Below are 17,922 nucleotides of genomic sequence, written 5' to 3'. Positions count from 1 at the left end.
TTAAAAACAACAACAACAACAAACCTAGATGTTACTACCCAGATCAGTTAAAAACCAAGATCAACCCTGGCTCTGTTATGTCAACCTCTGTTTGGGGGCCTCATGCCCCTGGCATGTTGGGAGGGTGCGAAGCAAGTGGTTAAGAGCTAGTGATTACAGCCCCAGTGTCGGACTCAGGCTCAAATCCCAACTCCCAAGGGCCAAATCTTGGCAAGCAACTTCACTTCCCTCCAAGTCTCAGTGTCCTTATTCTATAAAGTAGAGATGATAATTGCATTATTGGGAGACTAAAGTGAGAATTAATGAATGTAATAGAAGGGGCCTAGGATGCCCCAGGAGAGTCAATGTTAAACTCAAAGTCAGGCCTATCTCATGTGCACAGGCTGAGTGTCACGTGAAGCATTTCACATGCATTATTACCACATTCTTACAAGGACCTCATTTCCTCCCACTAAGGAAACGGCAGCAACAAAGGAGGAGACACCTTGTTCAGGCCCTGCAGCTTTAAGAAGCAGAGTCAGGACTTGAATCTGGGTCTTTTTAACTCCAGAGCACCCCTTCATAATCACGTTGTTGCTGTCAGGCCCTCTGAAGAACTTGTGGTCATTTCTGGGGCCCAGGCCAGAGTGCCCAGCTGTCAACCTCACTGCTCCACCCAACCGCCCGGTCCTGGCCCTCACGACAGACCTTCAGCCTCTCATTCTCCAGTTTAAATGCAGAATACTCGGCAGTCTGCCGGTGTAGTCTCTCCACCAGGCTGTCCCGGTCTTCCCGCATCTTCTCCTCCAAGGTTTGTTGTTGGTTTACAAGATCTGTCACCCGGCTGGAAAGTCACAAAATGAAGCAGACAGCATCACTTACACAGATCGTGGGTAGCCTGGGTCTTTGCACTGGGGCCATGGGTCCTTACCCAGGTCATGCCCCTCCTGCAGGCACCCTGCCTGCTCCCCGTCTCCACCCTGAGAAGCAGCTGTTCTGCCATGGCCACTTGGGGCATTCCCAGGTGTCCCACTTTGTCTAACAGCCTTTAAAATTTGTCTCCTGTACCACCCCTTCCAAGAAGGCTTCTCTGTTCTGATCCTCCCACGAGGCTGAGACACTCCCTGAAGACAAGGACCAGAGACGCAGTCCCTTGCCAGCTCCCCATTGCACGCCCTGGGTGTCTCAGCCCATCAGGAATTGCAGTGAGGACAGAACTCCCAGGCTCTGTGGTCAGGGATGCCCCAGGCATCCATCTCCCTCAGACACATACCACACTGGGGTTCCATCTGCCCCAAGGGAGACAAATGCCTCCCCTGCCCTCGCTCTCTTCCCCACCCTCAGGCCCTCGGCAGGTCTATAATCCAAGAACAGAGACTGCGGCCTCAGAGAAGCATTGGGGTCTTGACTGCAGATCCACCACAGGTCCTGTGCACAGTAAGTGCTCTCAATATTGATAAGTTACAGTCCACCGCTCAGCATATATTTACTGAGCACTCACCAGGCCCAAGCAAATATATCATACTGTTTTGCCGGCAAACTCCTATTCACCTTAAAAAACCCAATTCAGATATCCCTCCTCAGGCCATGACTTCCTGGATCCCTCTCATCTGTACCACATATCCTTCTACCTTAATTATCCATTTTCTCCACAAGACAGAGAACCCCCTGAGGGTAGCGCCAGGTACAGGGCCCAGCATATAGCAAGTTCTCAGAATGTTTGCCAACTGAGGTGAAAACAGCAAAAGACATTCCTCAGGCAAGACTTTCCTGACCTGGAGGCTAAGTTAGCTCTTCTGCAACCTGTCCTTAGCCCAGGGAGTCCAGGTCTCTGCAGCTCTGTCTCTTCCACTAGAATTCAGGGTTAACCCCATGGATGCAGGGGAAGCATTTTTTCTTTTTACTGCTGTAACCGTCAAGGCCAACGTAGAGCCACAGGTGCTCAATAAATATGTTTAAATTTATTCAAAATGAATGAACACATGAATATAGCTGACACTGAGAATGTCCAAATGGTCACTGTTGACAGTTCACCAGTGGCAAGAAGGATGTAAGTTCAGCCACCTACAACTGGAGGCCACTTTTGCCCCCTGCTCCCAGGCCATACTTCTGACCTACTGACTGGTGGGAAAACAACTGAGAGAAGACACAGGGACCACCAGCTGCCACATCCTCTAAGAACAGGAATGGGGATCTCAGTATCCCTGTTCCCATTTCCCATGCTGGGCAGGCTGGGGCCCAGCTGAGGCCCAGATGCTAGAGTCAGGCCCAGGTGTGAGCAGAGAAGCCTGGACCCTGCACAGAGCCTGCCAGGAGGGTAGGCCCCTAGGCTGGTGGCTGGAGCCAGGACCCGGGTCTAATCAGAAAGCCCATGTCAGGGCCGCCCAAGCTCAGTCCAATGCAGCCCTGACCAGAGGAGACCAAATGGCAGCAATGTGAGTGACACCCCCTTCCCCAGTCGGCCCACACGCCCTCTTCTAACACAGACGTACTCGTTCAGGACAATAATTTCCAGCTCAAGGTCCCCCTTGTCTTTCACAACTTGGTTGTAGCGGCTCCTCCATGATTCCAGAGTAGATAAAGCTTCAGCGACATAAAGATCCTGGGAACAAGAGACAACAGGGTGCGTCAGCCTGATGCCAGCGCTGAGGCCCAGGGAGCTGGGGGCTGGGTCACCCCGGCACCCCTCGCCCTGGTAACTTAAACTGCATTCCTGCGTTCCTTTCTAGATGCACCGGGAGTGAAGTGGGAGCCCAGATGTTGCTTTTCAACTTCCAGCATCACATGCACCCGGACTGCAAACCTTTCCTTAACCATTGACCCTCCCACAATATCGATGCGGTTGGATTGTCCCCCAAGCCTTCCAACCATCTCCAGCCGGCCGCCCACCCCTGTCACTATCCTTTTACCATTTACCACCCCCACCTCTCCTCCATCCAGCCATCCGTCCTACAGCTCACTCACCCTTTCCACTGCCGTCTTTCCCTCCATTTGCCCGGCCACCTCTGCTCAGCTTTCACCTCCACCCACCCAGACCACCTATCCACTGCCCACCTACCAACCGCCCCGCCTCCACTGCCAGCCCTCCTGCTACCTTGTCGGCAAGTTGTACGTGCAGCTGTTCCGCATATTCCTCACTCTTCTCCGCTCGTTCCTTCTGGGCTCGGATGGCCTTCTTCAACGACTCTTTGTCCCGTTCTCCCTTCTGCTTCAGTTCCTTCAGCTGCTCCATGATGGCCTCCACTTCCGCCTTGTGCTGGTTTCCACTGCGCTCCAGGTTCTGGGCGAGGACGGCCGGGGAGCAGGTGGAGGAAGGGACAAGGGTGAGGGAGAAAAGGAGGGCCAGGGGAAGGCCGAGCGGACAGGAGAGGGGAGGGGAGAGGGGAAAAGGGGGCCAGCAAAAAGAAGGAATGAGAGAGAGAGAAAACAGGTTAACTGTGTGGGGGCTTAGGGCTCCCCCAGTGCACCCAGAGCTGAGGGCCCTTCCAGGTCCCCATAGCACCTCTCTGATTACTGAACCTATAGGCTCTTAGTGTTATGACAGAACTCTTCTGGAATCCTTCCTTGAACTCCCAGCATGGTGGTCACAGATATTCCTTAGTTGCTCAACAGAGCTATGACCTCAGAAGTCCCTGGCTTACATGCTGCATCCGAGCTCCCCCCTCCCCATGGTAGTCAGGAGAACTGAAGACCTAAGGGATTAAGTGATGGGCTCAGGGGCACAGCAGCCAACTGGTCACTGCTGGGAAGGGCACCCAAGACCCCCAGGACCCACTGCCCTTTGCACTGGCCCAGAGACTCTGAGGCACGAGTGCTTTGGCAGCAGCGGCCCCATAAAGCTTTGGGGCAAAACCTGCCCTTGGACTACTAGGCCCCGCCCCCTCCCTTCCCCACCTGCGGGACCAGCAGGTACCTTGATCTGCATGCACAGGCGACTGTTCTCTGCCTCTTTGCACCGAAGCTGCGCCTGCAAATGGCCACGCATGGATTCCATGGACTTTGAAAGCTCAGATGCTGTCTTCGCTTGAGCCTTTGGAGAGATGGAGAAAGTGAGAGAGCTAGAATTTGAACCCAGCTCTCCAAAATTCCAGAGCGCATTCTTCCCACGAAACTCTATTGGCTCATAAGGAGAAGCAACTGTCAGGGATGGTACCTTCTCACATTGTATTTCCTGGAGGAGCTCTTCCACCTCCTTGTCCTTGTCTTGCAGCAGTAATAGCAGGCGCTGGAGAGAACACACACCGCCATGAGCTCCCTGGAAGGGCGAGGAGGTCCAGGCCAGGGAGGACAAACACTCCCGTGAGTGCCTGGCCACCGGGGCTCAAGCCCCAAGTACATCGGCCCTTGTCACAGAGACCCTGGCAGGAAGCACCTAACATCTGTATCACAGCTTTTAAAAATAATTTAAAATAAAGTCATGTTAATTATGTGAAACACTGAAACACACACACATACACACACACACACACACAGAATGCTAAGAAATCCCCATAATCCTCCACGCAGAGAAAACCACTGTTAACACACGTTACAAAGTCACATACATATTTTGTTCTATAACCTATAATCCCACGTTTACCACAGTGTGATTAAATTTTCTACAGCTCTTGAAACAGCATCTTACTGTTTCAATTTGATGATGTATCATAATTTGACAAAGCTCTCAAGCTGGGAATGCGGATTTAGGCATTATCACCATGACTGCTGAATTTCCCACGGTGATGTTCGGCCAGGCACAACCTTGTCAAACCTTGGGAACCATGGTCTCTGTTTCTCTCCTCTCTCTCTCTCTCTCTCTCTCTCAGACTCAGGCATTAACACATCAAAAGCTCCAACAGGTCTGCTGAACTTGTTCAGGTTGGGCAATAGTTTCTCAAATTTATTTGGCCATAGGACAATCCCTCCTTTTGTTTCTTTCTACTTAAAAAAAATCTTTTTGTATATGTATATTTTTATTGACGTATAGTCAGTTTACAATGTTGTGTCAATTTCTGGTCCTCCTTTTGTTTCTTGCACCCATTAACATCTTAAGGAACTTCAGGTTCCATGGAACAGACTTTGGAACATGCTGCCTTGGGAGAGATTCCTGGGGAGAACTGGAATTGTTGCAGCATAAAACAAATAAGGAAATTCAGGTAAAAGACTCTGATGATATATAAATCTATCATCATCTTCACCATCCCTCAGGTTGGTGTCCAGCTTGGTGGTTCAGGCTCTCAAATGATCAGCTAGACAAGCCCAGCAGAACAGGAGGGACAGGGGACATCTGTTTCATGATTTTACAGATCATGAAACTAAGATTCAAAGAGATGTCAGAGTTCCAGAGCTCAGGCCCTCCCACCGCCACTCAGCACCTCTGTGCTGTCACCTAGAACCCCATGGAGCAGGCACGGGGCGCTGTGTGTTACCGCTTTTTCAGAGTCCGCCTCCGCCAGCCGTTTCAGTAGTGCTCCTTGTTGCTCCATCAGCTTTTCAGAATCCTTCAAGAGAAGGCAGGGAGAGCCAACTCATTAAGCAATAAACTGAGATGTGTACATCCTCTAGATCCTGTTCCTTTTCCAAAAGTTGTATTTCTAACTATAGAAGTGACAAGTGACATTATCATTATAAATTTTAAACACCAGTAAAGCTAAAGCCTCCCTTACTCCCAACCTCCAAACCCCATCCTACTGTTAGGAGTTTGGTGACTGTCCTGCCCACCCTTACTCTATGCCTGTACACACAGCTACACCTAGAGAAGGATCTTTTGTGGGATGAGGGGTGGGAAGGGATTAATGCATAATTTTACTAAAATGATATCATACTGTATTTTTGTGCTATAACTGGATTTTTCTAAACAGCTTTACTGAGATATAAATTCTGATAAAATGTACAATTCAATGTTTTTTGGTATATTACATTTTTTTTAAATTGTGGTAAAATATTTATAACATAAGCCTTGCCATTTTAACCATTTATCAGTGTAAAATTCAGTGGCATATGGTACATTTGCCTATTATCCATCCCTACTATCTAGTTCCAGAATTTTTTCATCGCTGTAAAAGGAAACCCTGCACCTGTCAAGGAGTCCCAGTCTCCGTTTGCGCCTCCCTACAGCCACCCGCAACAAGTCATCCGCTTTCTGTCTCTAAAATGTCACTGCATTTTCAACCTCTCCCCATAACCTGTGGGCATTAAGGCTGTTCCCAGGTCTTGCAGCTGTAAACACTGCAGCAATGGACATTGCTGGGCATGCATTAAGTGTCTCTCTAGGGTTGATATTAAGAGGAAGAATGGCTGGACGGAAGGTTTGTGATCTGTGGCAGCTGAAATGCCCTGCAAAATGCCCGCACCGACTCACAGGGCCACAAGGAGGACATGAGCACACGGGGCAGACCAACCTCTGCCTGTTGCCAGTCTTTGCCAGAATGACTCCTGCTGTTTTAATTTGCATTTCTCTAATTACTCATATGTTTATTAGCCATTTGAGTTTCCTCTCGCCTGGATTGCCTGTCACACCCTTGCCACTTTCACACAGGGCTGTGTCTTTGTGAGCCATTTCTGTTCTTCTTCCCGGGGCCCTGGACAAAGTGTCCCTAGAAGGAGGCTCACCCCCTCCTTTCCCTTTTAATCCCACAGGTCCCCTTCATAGGCCAAGAGAAAAGGGCTCCCTGGTCCCAAAGTTTCCTAGGGACCTAGGAACTAAAAGAAGACAGCATTGTGGTTTCTCCAGCAACAAGAGGAGATGAACACAGGACAAAAGCCTAGGCCAGGGACCCAAAGTCTGAAGCTACTCTGTCTGACAGGCCATGCCCTCTGACCCTCCAGGGGACTCAGAGGTAAGTGCTTACAAATGGTAACTTGAAATTTAGAGTCATACTAAATTAATTTGGGGGCAGGGTACAGCTCAAGTGGTAATGCTTAGTGTGCATAAGGTCCTGGGTTCAATCCCCAGTACCTCCTTCAAAAATAAATAAATAAACCTAATTACCTCCCTCCCACCAAAAAAAAAAAAAAAGTGAGCTGATACAAGACTGGATTTAAGTTTTCTCTCTCTCTGTTAAGAGGACAAAGTTTTCTTGAAATGTTAATCTGCTTTTGGTAACAGATTATAAAGTTTCTTTGCCTCATGGGTGATCTACGTTTGCCTTTAAAATCTTTTATTCTTATTTTGGTTTGGGAAATAAGTATTGTTTCACAGTGACCTATAATCTTATCTGACCAAATGTTTTGAAACTTTTTGACAAGCTTCCCAAATATCAAATTTTAATTGAAGTTCTTTTGACCTCCAGCTAACTTTTGGGATGCTTTAAAGGGCCCCTGAAGCATCCCAAAGAGAGTTTTAAACTAATTAGGTTCATTGAGTATGTTAATTACATGGGAAGTATTGTCAAATATATAATAAATCTTCTTAGGTCATATTGTATGGAAAAATGTTATTAATATAGACACTCTAAAAAGTTGTATGGAATTCCTAAAGACCTGGTATGTCTTGATAAAATACTATTAGTCATAATTCTAGTTATTGTCTTAAAATGTTGTATGTCACAGCAGCAACCAAGTTTCTTGTCAGTTACATTGTTAATCAGGTTTTTAACTGTGCCTTAAGTCTTTTGTCATTCATAGAGTTATGGTTTTACTCTGATGCCTTTGCAAAATGCCTCATCAAAAAAAACAAATTCATAGCAAGGATTTGTTGACACTTACAAGTTTTCTGGTAACTTTCAGACCATTACGCTGAACTGTGTAAGAAATTAAAATAAAATTCTAATGGAAAACCTGATGGTTTCATGAAACTGTTAACAGAGAATTAATTACATGCGATTAAGTAAACTAATACACGTTATAATTTTTTGGTTTTGTCTGAAATATTACTAGCTTTTAATCTGTGTTTTTCCAAGATATAAGGAAACTTTCCCCCTTAAGCTAATTATGACTTACAGCAATTTAGTACGTTATACCTTTTAAGCAAAATTGAAACATTCATCTTTTCTCTGTACCTGATCCCTCTAGAAATTAAAAACTCTTAGATTCTCAGTGGCTTTATCAGGCAAATTAGGAAGGCTACCTTCTAACAAATGCAAAAATCTCAAGGTATTTTGGGGACCCCATAAAAGGGAAAATTCACCTCAATCTGTAAGGCTAAATCTATGATAAGCCCTTGATGTGGCTTTCCTGACCCTGGGAGGCCTTTTAAAATTTCACTCTAAGGCTCCTTATGAAAAGTTCCAGTACAGCCAATTTAAAAGAGCCTATATGATCAATTAATCAGACTTAATCTGCATACAAATCAATCTTGATTGGACTATATTTGATAAAATAAAGGTAATTATAGAAATAAAAAGATTATGTTTCAATGGATATTAAATTCTAGTTTTGTTAATTGAGGCCTGTACTTACTGAGACTCACTTCCCAGATAGTCCCTTGCTGTTATGTTACACTATTGCAAAGTTTAATTGAGTTATTAAAAGGACACTCTAAGTTTGTTCCTGAAGCTTAGTAATCTATTTTTGGATGAAGATCAGATGCCCAATGGCCTACAATCATGAGATTATACACACTGGAACAGACAATTTAAGGACTCTTTCCAAGCTAGATGGTAGGACCCTTATCAGGTATTCTTGACTAGCTCATGCACAATGAAACTGAAGGAAATTGACTCTTAGATTACAAAGGGTGTCTACACTGGACTGGCCTACAGAGAGGATTGCTGACCTCGAAGTCACCTTGAAACGATGCTCGAGCAGAGGAGAAGCTCCCAGACCAGGATAAAAAGAAGACTACATCTGATGCAGACAGCTGACCCAAGACACCAGACCAGGACTGTATACCAATTACTTTGATAATTGCTCACACCTTTGCTTATGAACTAAATGTATCTCACATTCTTATGCAAAGTTAATCCAGTTGTTAGGTTTATGGTCAATTACCTATATCCAGTACTTCTGGGTTACTTTGATGGATTTCTCCACTCCAAGGCTCTAATTAGATGGCCCTTAAAAAATTTACTCTAAAAGAAAGAAATTATAGTTCTGTTCAGGCCACTATTGATATTACTAGGTGGGATCCCCTCACCTGGCCAATTAATAATATCTGCTCTGATCCTGAATATAAATATGAATTTTCTTGTAAAGTGACTCAAGCTCAATCAGACCAATAAACACAACTTCAGCCAAAGAATATAGACTCCCACAATTATGGGATAGATTAAATAATTAAGATTATTAGATAAAGATTAAATAAATAAATAACACCAGGTTATGGTTATTTAAATTTAAAGGCTCCCTTATATTGGGAGCAATCAGACAATACTAAGGATAAGTAGGCTAATAACATTAGAAAATTGGGCTGGGCGCCTTACGGACAATGCCAGTATGTCATTTCCCTTAACGATTAAGATTGGTACAAAACAGACTAAGTCAGACGACCTGGGAATATACTGAGCTGCACCTAATGAAAGATCTCAAATTTTACTTATGGCCTTACTATACTGCTAGTTATTTTACTTGCATATTGCTTGTTTTACAAGATTGCTATTTCTCACATTATCAAATATGTGACTGAGCCTCTGATAAAATAACTAGGCAACCTGAAGCAGTTAACCAGACATACAGTTCTATATGAGATATATGATTATGCTAGTGTGACTCTAGAAATGTGAAGATATAAGAGGGACTATTTTCCTGGACCACAACAGACTAATAAGACAGGTGGCCCGGATACTTTTTGTAACTGTATAAGTAAGGCATCATCCATAACAGCACATGGAGTGGCCTATCAACAAAATCTTCGCCTGACCTGGGAACGAGCATTCCCAGTACCATGGGATGAAATGGTCATGAAATGCCTCCTAAACCATGGTCGAATTTATGATCGTGAAGGATCCTGCCAATTAAAAATCGGCACTTGCCATTTGCCTCTACAAGGGTTCAGTTGCTAACTTGCAGCACACTCTGAAAGGAATTCAAGGTGAAGAGCAGGAATGAGGCATTTGGTGCTCTGGGAATTAACTACCAGATCAGGCCTTCAGTAGTTAGATATTTTCAGGAGACGATTTTATGAGCCCAAATTCTTGCTTCTCCTTATATCTAGAAAAGCACTAAAATCATTAGTGATGACATCTGCTTTGGCCATTAAGGAGAGAAAATACATTTGAAAGTCAGAATAGAGTAAGTGTAGTTCAGACATCTAAGGTAAAACTAGGTGGCCCTTATAGATGTGAATTCAGACAAGCTTCAGTCTAGCTGAGAACATACATTTTCTGAACTGTATCCAACTCTAGGATACCTTGAGCTACTATCAAAACAGCTGCAACCTTGTGGCTGCAAGGACTCCTTAGCTCTCCTCACTGCAAACCAACCTATGCCTGCCTAAGGGAAGAACGCTGCTTCTGTTACAACCAATCAGGTCAGATACAAGGAGAGATCCGAGGTGTGAGAGCAGGCAGAAAGCATCAAAAACCAGGGTGAAGAACTCGATGGCAAATGCCCAGTGTCTTGCTTTGGCTATTGCCCTTCTTAGGCCCTGCCACAATTATCCTGTTAGCCTTGCTTTTTGGACCATTCTTAATTTAAGTGCTTTATTTCAAACGTCTCCAGCAATTTCAAAATAAGAGTATTCTGCTGCACAGGCTAGAAGCCTATCCCTGGGTCAGACTACCTAGATTTAGGCAAGAGAGAAAGAGACTTCTACTCTGGTAGGCAGGCCTACACCCCTGTACAGAAGGAAGAAGCTACAGAAGATAGAGACCTCCATCCATTTCCCCAAGAAGATTCTCAAGTATGAAGTCTCTCAGTGGGGAACTGAGAGAGGTGATCAGACAGGCTTACTGACCCTGACTGGCTTCCAACAAGGGGAAGAAAGTGCCAGGCTGATGAAAGGCAGGGCATTTTGCTCATCCCACAGCCGGCTCCTTAATTACAAGGACATAGTCCTACAACAGGATGATTTATATCCCAAAACTGCTGCATTTAATTCCAAGGATCTCTTTTTCTTTGTTCTCTTTCTCCCCTCAAAGTTTCTGTTTTAGGGCTGAGCTCCATGGGAGCAAAGAGCCAACAGTAGAAGACACTGGCACCACTGGAATGAGGATAACATTGGCAGAGCCTGCCAATAAAAGACCTCAAGGCCTGATCGGGGGCTGGAGCTGTCTCGACTGGCTACCTGGCTGATGGCTGCCCTCTGGGGTGTTTTCTTTTTCCTTCTTTCTCTGAGCAGTAAGGCAATTCTTTTTTCCACTTTGTCCCTCTCTCTCGAATTCTTTCTCAATTTCGAGCAAGGACCCACACGTTTTGAGGAGGGAGTCTTGCCCACTCATTTGGTGGGTTTTCCAATTTGGGGATCCCTCTATCCACTAACATAAGTAGTAAAGTTCATAGGAATATATTCGAGAAACTCTGAAGTATACCAGGATAATACACAGGAACGCTCAAAATAATACTGCTTGTAAGAGCCAACAACTGTAAATTGTCTCCAGCAACAGAGGAGTGGGTAGAGAAGTTGTGGTATTGTCATAAAATGGAATATAACGGTGAAAATGAAATATCTTAGGCCTCAAGGATAAAAATGGATGGATCTCATAGAAATATTGAGTGAAAAAAGCAAACTCAGAAGACTACATATGGAGCAATATCATTTATATAAAGTTTGAAAACATGCTAAACAAATCTATCCATGGTTTAGGGTTACACAGGTAAGTCAAAAACGATCAGATTCCAGATAAAGTTTCCCTCTGACAGGCAGGAGAGGTTGTCACCAAAGGAGACACAAGGGATTTAACTATGTGGGCAAGGTTTTGTTTGGAAAGTTGGATAGTGGGTACACTATTACTAATTTTAAATATTAATTTTTAAAATAAAAACAAATTGACATTTAAAAAAAAATCAAACTAAGAAAAATATTTCATAAGTACGGGCATTTTGAGACTCTAGGTTTCCCCTTGGTTTGAACCTAACAGGAAGAGAGCCGTTTATATATACTGTCAGTCTTTTCAGAATCATTTGCTAACATAAAATATATTTCAGAGATCATCTTTTAAGGAAACAAAGTGATACCATACAGTTTGTGTCCACTAGCCATTAGTCATCTTTTTACTGCACCGAAACTCAGGCCTAGTCCTCTCCTTGCTTTGCCGCAAGACCCCTGGGATGGGCTGCACCCCTCCCTGACTCCTCACTACCCTTCTCCTGACTTCTGAGGTCCTTCCTATGCCACCAGGTCAGCTTCAACAATGAAGACAGCTCCCAGCATTTTATGTGAATGATTTTGGCAATCTATAGCCACGTCAGGTCAGGTACCAGTCGTGTTTTCTTTTTACAGATGAGGAGCCTGAGGCTCAGAGAGGATGGGCCTGCGGTGCTAGAGGGCTGGGACTCCGCAGGGGCGCCCAGGGGGCCGGGCCCGCAGCTCACCTCTTTGCAGTGCTGTTCCCTCAACAGGTCTCGGAGGGTGCGGTTGGTCTCCTCAAATGTGCTCAGCTTCTGGAGGAGAAGTTCTTTCTGCCTCGTCAGGGTGTTGATGTCCGAGCAGGTCATTTGTTTCTCCTGGAAGACAGCAGGCAGTCTTACATGGCACAGGGGGAGAATGGACGAGCTGGCACAGGGAGTCTCCATGGAGAACTTAAGAGGTGCTGGTACCAGGAAGCCCAGGCCAGAAGAGCTGGGCAAAGGCAGGCTTCCTAGAGGGGGTAGACGTGGTAGGACGGGCAGGAGCTGAGCCTGCTGAAAGCACCAAGTGGGAAAAGGGCTGGAGAGCTCAGTGTGGGTGAGAATAGTTAGGGCAGGCTTCCTGGAGGAGGCACGCTTCCTGGACGATGACACTTGGTGGCTGACACTTGCAGGAATCAGACGCGTGCCTCGACTCACTGTGACCCCAGGAGACCCATGATGATGTCTCCTTAGAGGCCCTGGCCACTAAAGGTCATCCTCAAGGGTCAGGCCCTGGAAGTGAATGGGGAGTGGGGGGCTGAGGAGTTAAGTGTGCCCTGCCCTGGCCTGAAGATGTCATAGTCAGCATGATGACTGCGTAAAGACCCCACCACAGTTTGCAGCTGCCCCCTCTGGGCCCAGCCCCAGCGCTGGGTGCTTCTGCTGGCCACCTACTGTCTTCAGTTTCCCGATGGTGTCCTTCAGGGCCATGACTTGTTTGGCAGCGGCAGCCCCATCCATTTCAGCCTCCACCAGCTTGGACATGAGGCACTCCTTCTCCTGCTGGAGGTGTTTCTTCTGAAGCCTGGGGCCAGAGAGAATAGGGCTCTGTGAGCCCTCCCAGGCCTCTGCCCGCCCAGAGCTCCGAGGCTCGCCTCACAATGCCCTGCGAGGTTTATCTATCTCCTGGTCAGGGAAAGGTGGGGGAGGGGGCAGGGATGGCCCTTCTGGCCTAAGCAGCCTTCTAGAAGGCCACCTGGGCCCCAGATCAGGGCCTCCACCCCAGGCGACATTATATCACCTGCTGTCCCTCAGACAGAAACTAGCATCACCTCTGTCCCCAGCCACTGCCATGGGCGCCTAACCATCGTCTTCAGGACCATTTTCGAGCCCCCCCCCCACTCCCTGCACTGGAAACCCCTCAACGTGCCACCAAGAGTCAGCTCCTGCCAACCTCCGTGGCACCTCTCGCCCTCGGCCCACCCTCTCTCCTCGCCCTGGCCTGCTTTCCATCTCTCAGTCCCAAACTCCTCCCACCTAGGGGCCTTCCCATGAGAGATTCCCACCCCCTAGAACGTCTTCTTCCCGGCACCGACGGCCAAGCTCCGAACCCTCCTGCAGCACTGGGCTGTTTTTCCCAGAAAGGCTTCTTTCACTGGGAATCCTGAGAGTATCAGGGACTGTGTTGAGCCCTACAACCTGGGAACAGGGCCTGGGCCGCCACCTCCCCTGCCTTCCATCCGCAGGGCTCAGGCAGCCCGATTGGAGGGAGCCCGCCCGTCAGGGCCGCCTTACATGGTGAAGTCCTTCTCCTCCTTGATGCGCTCGATGTTGTGCCTCAGCACCGTGTTCTCGTGCTCCGTCTCGGCCAGCTCCTGGGCCACCTCCTCCAGCTCCTCCTTGCGTTCCTCTAGGAACCTTTTGGCCATCTGGCGCTCTCCCTTCTGCATCTTGACCTGTGCAGGGGCACGCAGGCAGGGGCCACTGAGGGGAGGTGGCTCCTCTCTGCCACGTCTCTAGGCCCGCTGCTTTGGACCAAGCGGAGGGCACCTCTGATTGTGCGCTACGTGGTACTGAGGGCCTCTGGGACGCAATCTCAGTCCCTATCATCACAAAGACTCTGGGCAGACACTCTTCCTCTCAATTCCTCATTACTGAGGGATGGGGGCACAGAGAGCCTGAGTGACTCTCTGGTTAAGGACAGAGCCAGGATACAAACCATGGTTCAGCTGACACACCACGGGAGGAGAGGTCACAGAAAGGCCCTGTCCCTTGGGCTGTGGAGAAAGGCGGGCCTGTTGCCAGGCAGTCAGCCCCAGGTTCTCCAGGAGGGCCCATGGGCTCCGGGCGAAGGGATGGATTAAAAACACAGGCCATGCTAGCAACCAAGACCTGGATTCCATGGCAGCTCCACCAACCTCCTAGCTGGGGGCCTTGGGCTTCCAGGTTGTTTCCAGTTAGATTGCCACGTCCCATCCAAAGGCACAGCCCAGCAACTGAGGACAAGCTTCCTTCGCCTCTTTGGGGTTTTGTTTCCTGTTTTTTTGTTTTGGTTTTTTTTTTTTGGTTTTTTTCAAATTTTGCAGAAAATGGAAGACAGAAGCCCCAGTGTCCCAGCCACTTTATCTCCAAAACAGAGACAATACCACCACTGGCTTCATTTACTTTTGTAAAAAACCAAACCAGGGCATCCATACAGAGCACCAGACAGGTCAGGGCCAGAACCGGGCTAAGTTCTTGATGGAGAGGGGCCCCAGATTGCCCCAACTACCTCCCCAGAGGCATCTGAAGCCCTGGGAGGCCTGCAGAGGCAGCCAGGAAGTGTCCAGCAGGAACCCACCTGGGGAGTCCCGCACGTCCTCGGGACACTAGCTGTCCCAGCCCCCCACTCCCTCACCTCAGACTTGAGACAACCAACCGCATTCATGAGACTGTCAATCTTCTTATCATAACGGTTCATTTTACAATGACCCGAGTCATCATCTTCTGTAGAGAGGTCACTTAACCGCATCACTGAGACTAGCTTTTCTGAAGATGGTGGCGTGATCTCCAGGCAATGGGGTGGATTCTGATGTAGAGGAGGGAGAGACATATGATCTCGTAAGACAGAACTGCAACCATTGGTTCCACCACACCTAGCTGTCCACAAGAGGCAGGAAGAGCTAAAACTGCCAACGGGCAACCACAGGGACCCCAGGAGGAAGAATACTCATTACCTATCCCTTGTTTAAACGATGTTTTTGAAGACATTCTAACATACAAATAAAAAGCCTGTGTTACAACGCCAACTTTAAAACGAAGGGTATAACAAATTGGCAAAAACTGTAATTCCCAAAGTTGGCAAAAGTTTGGGGCAATAGATATTTTCATATACCTAGGGTAGACATAAGATATGTCTTATAAAGACTTTTTAAAAAAGTCTTTTAAATGAACGTGAATACATGATAGTGGATAGCCACAAAGGCACACAAATCTTTGAAAGGTATTTTAAGGACAAGTGGGGAAATCTGAATATTGAATATTATATGATATTAAGAAATGAAGTTTAAAAAATGAAATTTTCAGGACTAATCACTGTTATTTTGGTTATGGAGAAAACATTATTACAAATGCATATTGAATAATTTATGGTTAGAATGGTATGTCTGGGAAATATACTTAAATACATAAGCATAACAAAAAAAATTTAATGTATGTGCGTGCCCCTCAGAAGAATTTATATAAAGCCTTATAACACTTTACTTTTAAGACTTCAAAAAGATACTCTAATCTAGGGGCCAATGTTTCCATGGGGTTTTGCTCTACTGAACTTCATTCTCACTCTATAAATTTATTCCAGTACATTAAGTAATTGTTATTTCTCATTATTTGCACAGTTCTTTGCTCCTCTTAAGCTGAGGTAGCTAAACTTCTCTGCCAATTTCCAGGGAAAGATGATAGCTATCAGGAATAAAAGAAAAATGGCCAGTGAGGGTGGAACTGTTATCTCAAACAAGTAAGACTCATAGGGTGCAATTTAAAAAATGTATGTGCCCTTTGTCCTAGCAATTCTATTTCCAGGGATTTATCAAGAATATCTAAGAATATGAATCAATATTTAAATTCAAGGCTAGGATATAGATAAATATATATAACAAGATAGTATTGGTTAAATACTTAACAGTACACAAATGTACACACAATGGAATAATGCCTTAAAAATAATGTGCAATGTATAGTTAAAATACGTGGAAAAAAGAATATTATACAACAGTGAGTAAATATAATCCAACTGTTAACAAAAATCAAAAGAAAGAGGCTATTCACAAGGAAGAATCAGGAAGGTTTGCACCTAGAAGTTACATGAGTCTTCTCATGGTGGTGGGATTCCAGGTGCTTTTTGCTGTCTTCCTTGTGCTTGTTTAGACTTTCTAATTTTTCAACAATGACTAAGCATTGCTTTTATAAGAAAAAAAAAGTTATTTTTAATGTTTAAAAGGAGGACAAGAGAAAAATATACAGACAGTATGATCACAATTTAAAAAAAAAACTGCATAGGAAAAAGTGACAGTAAAGGTACCAAAATATTAATAGTTTCAGGAAAGGGGTTATCCTCAGGGATGGCAGTGACAGGAGCAGAACCAGAGAGGAGCTTCTGGGGAAGCTGGTGATGTTGTGTTTGGAGCTGGGTGGTAGTTACACAAGTATGTTCTGTTTGTAAAAATTCACCAAGGGGGAGGGTATAGCTCAAGTGGTAGAGCGCATGCTTAGCATGTATGAGGTCCTGGGTTCAATTCCCAGTACCTCCTCTAAACATTAACAAATAAACCTAATTACCCCCCACCAAAAAAAGGAAAAAAAATATTTCACCAAGCGACACACTTCCAATGCGTGTATTATCCTGCAGTTTCTAGCAAAATGTTTTTAAAACTTAATAGCAGCCAGATTAGAGGAGTAGAATTACAGGTGATTGTCTATTTTTCTGTACTTTCAACTTTCTGTCATAAAAAGAGATTATTTATTTATTAATAGGGGGGGAGGAAAAACCCAGACCTGCTTTCTCCCAGAGATCAGCTTATGTACCAAAAGGGGTTTTAAAAATCGACAAGAGTCCCTACGTGCACCTCGCAACTTCTAGGGCCCATGTCCAGCTCCACTACAAACTTCCTCCTCCTCCGATTTTTTCTCTCTCGCCCTTAAGGGAAGGGCCAGGCTGGGGCTTCCCGGGAACAGGGAGAGCCACTGAAAAGTGGAAAGGGACTGGCCACAGAGGACAGCATGAAAGACAGCTACTGCTTGACAGCCGGCAAGTCACATCTCTGGGCCCCTCCATTTATAGGGTTCTGTGGCCTCAGGACTGGAAGGGGCATTGAGCTTTCCAGAGGGAACCACCACAGCTCCAAGCGACCCATGTCAACAGGAAGTCCATTTTCATAGCACCATAACTTATATGTACCTTTTGAAAACTACCAAGTCTTTTCCTTTTTAAAAAAGCATTTTAAGTGATAAAATATAGCAAATTTGTTATAAAGAAATTCAAGCAGCACAGGGAACTATATTCAATATCCTGTAGTAACTTATGGTGAAAAAGAATATGAAAATGAATACATGTATGTTCATGTATGACTGAAGCACTGTGCTGTACACCAGAAACTGACACAACACTGTGAACTGTCTATACGTCAATAAATATATATATACCAAAAAATTTTTTTAAAAATTAAAAAAAAAGAAATTCAAGCAGACCATAAAAACATGAAGCATTAAAGCCTCCCACAAACAGAGATAATCACTGGTTACCACTTCTTGTAGATCATCCCAGAAAATGTTTGCACATAC

The 17,922-nt window shown here is 45.7% G+C and overlaps 1 protein-coding gene across 14 annotated transcripts in view; it reads right to left on the bottom strand.

Moving 5' to 3' along the window:
- Positions 1–17,922, bottom strand: part of ODF2 (outer dense fiber of sperm tails 2) — a 33,230-nt gene that overhangs the window by 9,086 nt on the left and 6,222 nt on the right. For 13 of the 14 annotated variants that reach the window (XM_072960211.1, XM_015240289.3, XM_072960221.1 and 10 more), the window contains 10 exons: positions 15,002–15,172; positions 13,900–14,060; positions 13,060–13,189; positions 12,370–12,501; positions 5,388–5,459; positions 4,133–4,204; positions 3,893–4,009; positions 3,074–3,259; positions 2,472–2,581; positions 688–823 (listed from right to left, as the gene is read on the bottom strand). In XM_072960211.1, the coding sequence (XP_072816312.1) occupies positions 688–823; positions 2,472–2,581; positions 3,074–3,259; positions 3,893–4,009; positions 4,133–4,204; positions 5,388–5,459; positions 12,370–12,501; positions 13,060–13,189; positions 13,900–14,060; positions 15,002–15,172 (1,287 nt within the window). The remainder of the gene's footprint in view (positions 1–687; positions 824–2,471; positions 2,582–3,073; positions 3,260–3,892; positions 4,010–4,132; positions 4,205–5,387; positions 5,460–12,369; positions 12,502–13,059; positions 13,190–13,899; positions 14,061–15,001; positions 15,173–17,922) is intronic. The other variant, XM_072960210.1, reaches the window with a different exon arrangement.

Source organism: Vicugna pacos, chromosome 4, assembly GCF_048564905.1.
Source record: "Vicugna pacos chromosome 4, VicPac4, whole genome shotgun sequence".
Classification (NCBI taxonomy): Eukaryota; Metazoa; Chordata; class Mammalia; order Artiodactyla; family Camelidae; genus Vicugna; species Vicugna pacos.
The sequence above is the reverse complement of the archived record's forward strand: the minus strand, read 5'-3'. Positions and strand labels throughout refer to the sequence as shown.